The sequence below is a fragment of the Petromyzon marinus genome, chromosome 80 (genome assembly GCF_048934315.1).
Source record: "Petromyzon marinus isolate PM22_M1 ecotype Great Lakes invasive population chromosome 80, UKy_Petmar_22M1.pri1.0, whole genome shotgun sequence".
NCBI lineage: Eukaryota > Metazoa > Chordata > Hyperoartia > Petromyzontiformes > Petromyzontidae > Petromyzon > Petromyzon marinus.
In genome coordinates this window covers 8,851,152-8,860,129 of record NC_133746.1, presented here as the reverse complement: position 1 = coordinate 8,860,129, position 8,978 = coordinate 8,851,152, and the positions used below count along the sequence as shown (strand labels likewise).

General features: G+C 53.8%; 1 protein-coding gene across 1 annotated transcript in view; it reads left to right on the top strand.

Moving 5' to 3' along the window:
- The window catches only part of LOC116937787 (carnitine O-palmitoyltransferase 1, liver isoform-like), a 142,724-nt gene that overhangs the window by 96,207 nt on the left and 37,539 nt on the right, over nt 1–8,978 (top strand). Inside the window, exons 14-15 of the mRNA XM_076057228.1 lie at nt 3,671–3,835; nt 5,561–5,695. Of these exons, the coding sequence (XP_075913343.1) occupies nt 3,671–3,835; nt 5,561–5,695 (300 nt within the window). The remainder of the gene's footprint in view (nt 1–3,670; nt 3,836–5,560; nt 5,696–8,978) is intronic.

Sequence of the window (8,978 nt, the reverse complement as noted above, 5' to 3'; positions counted from 1 at the left end):
TGCTGTGTTGATGTTAAAGATGGTGGTGGTGGTGGTGATGGTACTGCTGGTGGTGGTTGCTGTGTTGATGTTAAAGATGGTGGTGGTGATGGTACTGCTGTGGTGGTTGCTGTGTTGATGTTGAAGATGGTGGTGGTGGTGGTGATGGTGGTTGCTGTGTTAATGTTGAAGATGGTGGTGGTGGTGGTTGCTGTGTTGATGTTAAAGATGGTGGTGGTGGTGATGGTGGTTGCTGTGTTGATGTTAAAGATGGTGGTGGTGTTGCTGTGTTGATGTTGAAGATGGTGGTGGTGATGGTACTGCTGGTGGTGGTTGCTGTGTTGATATTAAAGATGGTGGTGGTGGTGGTGATGGTGGTTGCTGTGATGATGTTGAAGATGGTGGTGATGGTGGTGGTGATGGTACTGCTGCTGGTGGCTGCTGTGTTGATGTTCAAGATGGTGGTGGTGGTTGCTGTGTTGTTGTTGAAGATGATGGTGGTGATGGTACTGGTGGTGGTGGTTGCTGTGTTGATGTTCAAGATGTTGGTGATGGTGATGGTTGCTGTGATGATGTTGAAGATGGTGGTGGTGGTTGCTGTGTTGATGTTCAAGATGATGATGGTGATGGTGGTTGCTGTGTTGATGTTAAAGATGATGGTGGTGGTGATGGTGGTTGCTGTGTTGATGTTAAAGATGATGATGGTGGTGGTGATGGTGGTTACTGTGTTGATGTTAAAGATCGTGGTGGTGGTGGTGGTTGCTGTGTTGATGTTAAAGATGGTGGTGGTGGTGATGGTTGCTGTGTTGATGTTGAAGATGATGATGATGGTGTTGGTGGTGATGGTGGTTGCTGTGTTGATGTTGAAGATGATGGTGGTGGTGATGGTGGTTACTGTGTTGATGTTAAAGATGATGATGGTGGTGGTGGTGGTGATGGTGGTTGCTGTGTTGATGTTAAAGATCGTGGTGGTGGTGGTGGTGGTTGCTGTGTTGATGTTAAAGATGGTGGTGGTGGTGGTGATGGTGGTTGCTGTGTTGATGTTAAAGATGTTGGTGGTGATGGTGGTTGCTGTGTTGATGTTAAAGATGGTGGTGGTGATGGTGGTTGCTGTGTTGATGTTAAAGATGGTGGTGGTGATGGTGGTTGCTGTGTTGATGTTAAAGATGGTGGTGCTGGTGGTGGTTGCTGTGTTGATGTTGAAGATGGTGGTGGTGATGGTACTGCTGGTGGTGGTTGCTGTGTTGATGTTGAAGATGGTGGTGGTGGTTGCTGTGTTGATGTTAAAGATGGTGGTGGTGGGGTGGTTGCTGTGTTGATGTTGAAGATGGTGGTGGTGATGGTGATGATGGTGGTTGCTGTGTTGATGTTAAAGATGTTGGTGGTGTTGGTAGTGATGGTGGTTGCTGTGTTGATGTTGAAGATGGTGGTGGTGGTGGTGATGGCTCTGCTGGTGGTGGTGGTGATGGTGGTTGCTGTGTTGATGTTGAAGATGATGATGATGGTGGTGGTGATGGTGGTTGCTGTGTTGATGTTAAAGATGGTGGTGGTGGTGGTTGGTGGTGGTGATGGCTCTGCTGGTGGTGGTTGCTGTGTTAATGTTAAAGATGTTGATGATGGTGGTGGTGGTGATGGTGGTTGCTGTGTTGATGTTAAAGATGGTGGTGATGGTGGTGATGGCACTGCTGGTGGTGGTTGCTGTGTTGATGTTAAAGATCGTGGTGGTGGTGGTTGCTGTGTTGATGTTAAAGATGATGGTTGGTGGTGGTGGTGATGGCACTGCTGGTGGTGGTTGTTGTGTTGATGTTGAAGGTGGTGGTGGTGGTGGTGATGGTACTGCTGGTGGTGGTTGCTGTGATGATGATGGTGGTGGTGGTGATGGTGGTTGCTGTGTTAATGTTAAAGATGTTGGTGGTGGTGGTGGTGGTGATGGTGGTTGCTGTGTTGATGTTAAAGATGGTGATGGTGGTTACTGTGTTGATGTTAAAGATGGTGGTTGGTGATGGTGGTGATGGCTCTGCTGGTGGTGGTTGCTGTGTTGATGTTGAAGATGGTGGTGGTGGTGGTGATGGTGGTTGCTGTGTTGATGTTAAAGATCGTGGTGGTGGTGGTTGCTGTGTTGATGTTAAAGATGATGATGGTGGTTGGTGGTGGTGATGGTGGTTGCTGTGTTGATGTTAAAGATGGTGGTGGTGATGGTGGTTGCTGTGTTGATGTTAAAGATGATGGTTGGTGGTGATGGCACTGCTGGTGGTGGTTGTTGTGTTGATGTTGAAGGTGGTGGTGGTGGTGGTGGTGATGGTACTGCTGGTGGTGGTTGCTGTGATGATGATGGTGGTGGTGGTGATGGTGGTTGCTGTGTTAATGTTAAAGATGTTGGTGGTGGTGGTGATGGTGGTTGCTGTGTTGATGTTAAAGATGGTGATGGTGGTTACTGTGTTGATGTTAAAGATGGTGGTTGGTGATGGTGGTGATGGCTCTGCTGGTGGTGGTTGCTGTGTTGATGTTGAAGATGGTGGTGGTGGTGGTGATGGTGGTTGCTGTGTTGATGTTAAAGATCGTGGTGGTGGTGGTTGCTGTGTTGATGTTAAAGATGATGATGGTGGTTGGTGGTGGTGATGGTGGTTGCTGTGTTGATGTTAAAGATGGTGGTGGTGGTGATGGTGGTTGCTGTGTTGATGTTAAAGATGATGATGGTGATGGTACTGCTGGTGGTGGTTGCTGTGTTGATGTTAAAGATGGTGGTGGTGGTGATGGCTCTGCTGGTGGTGGTTGCTATGTTGATGTTGAAGATGATGGTGGTGGTGGTGATGGTGGTTGCTGTGTTGATGTTAAAGATGGTGATGGTGGTGATGGTGGTTACTGTGTTGATGTTAAAGATGGTGGTGGTGATGGTGGTGATGGCTCTGCTGGTGGTGGTTGCTGTGTTGATGTTAAAGATGATGATGGTGTTGGTGGTGTTGGTGGTGATGGTGGTTGCTGTGTTGATGTTAAAGAAGATGATGGTGGTGATGGTGGTGATGGTGATGGCTCTGCTGGTGGTGGTGATGGTGATGGCTCTGCTGGTGGTGATGGTGGTGATGTTGGTGGTGATGGTGGTGATGGCTCTGCTGGTGGTGGTTGCTATGTTGATGTTGAAGATGATGGTGGTGGTGGTGGTGGTGGTTGGTGGTGGTGATGGCTCTGCTGGTGGTGGTGATGGTGATGGCTCTGCTGGTGGTGATGGTGGTGATGTTGGTGGTGATGGTGGTGATGTTGGTGGTGATGGTGGTGATGGCTCTGCTGGTTGTGGTTGCTATGTTGATGTTGAAGATGATGGTGGTGGTTGGTGGTGGTGATGGTTGCTGTGTTGTTGTTAAAGAAGATGATGGTGGTGGTTGGTGGTGGTGATGGTGATGGCTCTGCTGGTGGTGATGGTGGTGATGTTGGTGGTGATGATGGTGGTGGTGGTGGTTGGTGGTGGTGATGGCTCTGCTGGTGGTGATGGTGGTGATGTTGGTGGTGATGGTGGTGATGTTGGTGGTGATGATGGTGGTGGTGGTGGTTGGTGGTGGTGATGGCTCTGCTGGTGGTGATGGTGGTGATGTTGGTGGTGATGGTGGTGATGTTGGTGGTGATGGTGGTGATGGCTCTGCTGCTGGTGGTGGTGGTTGTGACGTTGGCGACGACGTCGCTGGATGTGCTGCGTCAGTGCGAGCAGCAGGTTGAGCGCTCGCTCGCCCTCGCCCGCTCGCTGGCGGACGACGTAGACTTCCATTCCTTCGCCTTCGAGTCGTTCGGCAAGGGCCTCATCAAGCGCTGCCGCTCGTCGCCCGACGCCTTCCTGCAACTCGCCCTGCAGCTCGCCCACTACAGGGTGAGTCGCTCATTGCGACACGGGGCCGCTCGCTCGCTCGCTCACTCACTCACTCACTCACCCGCCGCTCACCCACCCACTCACCCACCCACTCATCCACCAACTCGCCCTGCAGCTCGCCCACTACAGGGTGAGTCGCTCATTGCGACACGGGGCCGCTCGCTCGCTCGCCCGCTCGCCCGCTCGCTCGCCCGCCACTCATCCACCACTCATCCACCAACTCGCCCTGCAGCTCGCCCACTACAGGGTGAGTCGCTCATTGCGACACGGGGCCACTCGCTCGCTCGCTCACTCACTCACTCACTCACCCGCCGCTCACCCACCCACTCACCCACCCACTCATCCACCAACTCGCCCTGCAGCTCACCCACTACAGGGTGAGTCGCTCATTACGACACGGGGCCGCTCGCTCGCCCGCCCGTCGCCCACCACTCACTCGCCACTCACTCACCACTCGCCACCCACTCACTCACCACTCATCCACTCACCACTCACTCACTCACCACTCACTCACCACTCATCCACTCACCACTCACTCACTCACCACTCACCACTCATCCACTCACCACTCACTCACTCACCACTCACTCGCCACTCACTCACCACTCACCCACCACTCACTCACCACTCATCCACTCACCACTCACTCACTCACTCACCACTCACTCGCCACTCACTCACCACTCACTCGCCACTCACTCACCACTCACTCACCACTCACTCACCACTCACTCGCCACTCACTCACCACTCACCCGCCACTCACTCACCACTCACTCACCACTCACTCACCACTCACTCACCACTCACCCTCCACTCACTCACCACTCACTCGTTGCTCATCCACCACTCACCCGCCACTCATCCTCCACTCACTCACCACTCACCGGCCACTCACTCACCACTCACTCACCACTCACCCTCCACTCACCCTCCACACACCCGCCACTCACCCACCACTCACCCACTCACCACTCACTCACTCACCACTCACCCACTCACCACTCACTCACTCACTCACCCGCCACTCACCCACTCACCACTCACTCACCACTCACCACTCACCCACTCACCACTCACCACTCACCCACTCATTCACCACTCACTCACCACTCACTCACCACTCACCCACCACTAACCCACCTACCCACTCACCACCCACTCACCACTCACTCACCACTCACCACTCACTCACCACTCACCCGCCACTCACCTGCCACTCACTCACCACTCACTCACCACTCACTCACCACTCACTCACCACTCACCACTCACTCGCCACTCACTCGCCACTCACTCACTCACCACTCACTCGCCGCTCATCCACCACTCATCCACCACTCACTCACCACTCACCCGCCACTCACTCACCACTCACTCACCACTCACTCGCCATTCACCCTCCACTCACCCTCCACTCACTCACCGCTCATCCACCACTCACCCACCACTCACCCACCACTCACTCGCCACTCACCCACCACTCACCCACTCACCACTCACTCACTCACCACTCACCCGCCACTCATCCACCACTCATCCTCCACTCACTCGCCACTCACCCACCACTAACCCACCCACCCACTCACCACTCACTCACCACTCACTCACTCACTCACCACTCACTCACCACTAACCCACTCACCACTCACCCACTCACTCACTCACCACTCACCCCTCACCCACCCACCCACTCACCCCTCACCCCGCCGTGTGTGTGCGTCAGGACAAGGGACGCTTCTGCCTGACGTACGAGGCGTCCATGACGCGCCTGTTTCGCGAGGGCCGCACCGAGACGGTGCGCTCCTGTACCTCACAATCCTGTGCCTTCGTGCTCGCCATGCAGAACCCCGAGTCTAGTGTGAGAACACTCACACACACTACACACACAGTCACACACACACACACACACTACACACACACACCACACACACCACACACACACCGAGACGGTGCGCTCCTGTACCTCACAATCCTGTGCCTTCGTGCTCGCCATGCAGAACCCCGAGTCTACTGTGAGGGCACTCACACTACACACACCACACTCACCACACACTCACACACACACCACACACACACACACACACCACACACACACACCACACCACACCACACACACACTCACACACACACCACACACAGACACCGAGACGGTGCGCTCCTGTACCTCACAATCCTGTGCCTTCGTGCTCGCCATGCAGAACCCCGAGTCTAGTGTGAGAACACTCACACACACACTACACACACAGTCACATAGACACATAGACACCACACACACCACACACTCACACCACACACACAACACACACACACCGAGACGGTGCGCTCCTGTACCTCACAATCCTGTGCCTTCGTGCTCGCCATGCAGAACCCCGAGTCTAGTGTGAGGGTACTCACACACACACTACACACACAGTCACACACACACACACACACCACACACACACACCGAGACGGTGCGCTCCTGTACCTCACAATCCTGTGCCTTCGTGCTCGCCATGCAGAACCCCGAGTCTAGCGTGAGAACACTCACACACTATACTCACACAGTCACACACAGTCACACCACACACACACTACACACACACACACACCACACACACACACCACACACACACACACTCATCACACTCACATAGACACATAGACACCACACACACACACACTCACATAGACACACACCACACTCACATAGACACACACCACACACACACCACACACACACACACACAACACACACACACACCGAGACGGTGCGCTCCTGTACCTCACAATCCTGTGCCTTCGTGCTCGCCATGCAGAACCCCGAGTCCAGTGTGAGGGTACTCACACACACACTACACACACAGTCACATAGACACACACCACACACACTCACACACTATACTCACACTACACACACACAGTCACATAGACACACACCACACACACAACACACACACACCGAGACGGTGCGCTCCTGTACCTCACAATCCTGTGCCTTCGTGCTCGCCATGCAGAACCCTGAGTCTAGTGTGAGAACACTCACACCCATCACACACACACTCACATAGACACACACACACTCACATAGACACACACACACTCACACACACACACCACACACACACACCGAGACGGTGCGCTCCTGTACCTCACAATCCTGTGCCTTCGTGCTCGCCATGCAGAACCCCGAGTCTAGTGTGAGGGTACACACACACACACTACACACACACAGTCACATAGACACACAACACACACACACCACACACTCACCACACACACCACACACACCACACACACACACCGAGACGGTGCGCTCCTGTACCTCACAATCCTGTGCCTTCGTGCTCGCCATGCAGAACCCCGAGTCTAGTGTGAGAACACTCACACTCACACTACACACACACAGTCACATAGACACATAGACACCACACACACACACACCACACACACTCACACACACTCACCACACACACACCACACACACACACCGAGACGGTGCGCTCCTGTACCTCACAATCCTGTGCCTTCGTGCTCGCCATGCAGAACCCCGAGTCCAGCGTGAGGGTACTCACACACACACAGTCACATAGACACACACACCACACACACACACTCACACACACACACCACACACACACACTCACATAGACACACACACAACACACACACCACACACACACCACACAACACACACACCACACTCACATAGACACACACACACACTCACACACTATACACACTCACCACACACAGCACTCACACACTCACATAGACACACCACACACACACCACACACACACACACACGCATCACACACCACACACACACTCACAACACACACACACCCACACACCCAGTCACACACACACACCACACACACACACACCACACACACACACTCACATAGACACACACACACACACACAACACACACACACACACCACACTCTCACCGAGACGGTGCGCTCCTGTACCTCACAATCCTGTGCCTTCGTGCTCGCCATGCAGAACCCCGAGTCCAGCATGAGGGCACACACACTACACACAACACACACAGTCACACACACTACACACAACACACACTCACCACACACACACACACTCACCACACTCTCACCGAGACGGTGCGCTCCTGTACCTCACAATCCTGTGCCTTCGTGCTCGCCATGCAGAACCCCGAGTCCAGCGTGAGATCACTCGCACACACAACACACACACAGTCACACACACACCACACACACCACACACACACACATCACACACACCACACACACACCACACACACACACACACACACACACCGAGACGGTGCGCTCCTGTACCTCACAATCCTGTGCCTTCGTGCTCGCCATGCAGAACCCCGAGTCTAGCGTGAGGGCACACACACTACACACACAGTCACATAGACACACACACCACACACACACCACACACCACACACACACCACACACACCACACACACACACATCACACACACCACACACACACCACACACACACCACACACACACACCGAGACGGTGCGCTCCTGTACCTCACAATCCTGTGCCTTCGTGCTCGCCATGCAGAACCCCGAGTCCAGCGTGAGACCACTCACACTCTATACTCACACTACACACACAGTCACACCACACACACACTACACAGACACACACAACACACACACACACCACACACACCACACACACCACACACACACACACACACTCACATAGACACACACACACACACACATCACACACACACACCACACACACACACTCACACAGTCACACACACACACACCACACACACACACCACACACACCACACACACACACCGAGACGGTGCGCTCCTGTACCTCACAATCCTGTGCCTTCGTGCTCGCCATGCAGAACCCCGAGTCCAGTGTGAGGGCACTCACACACACTCACAACACACACACAGACACACTCACACACCACACACACACACATCACACACACACAACACACACTCACACAGTCACACACACACACACCACACACACCACACACACACCACACACACCACACACACACACCACACACACCACACACACCACACACACACCACACACACACACCACACCACACACACCACACACAACACACCACACACACACCGAGACGGTGCGCTCCTGTACCTCACAATCCTGTGC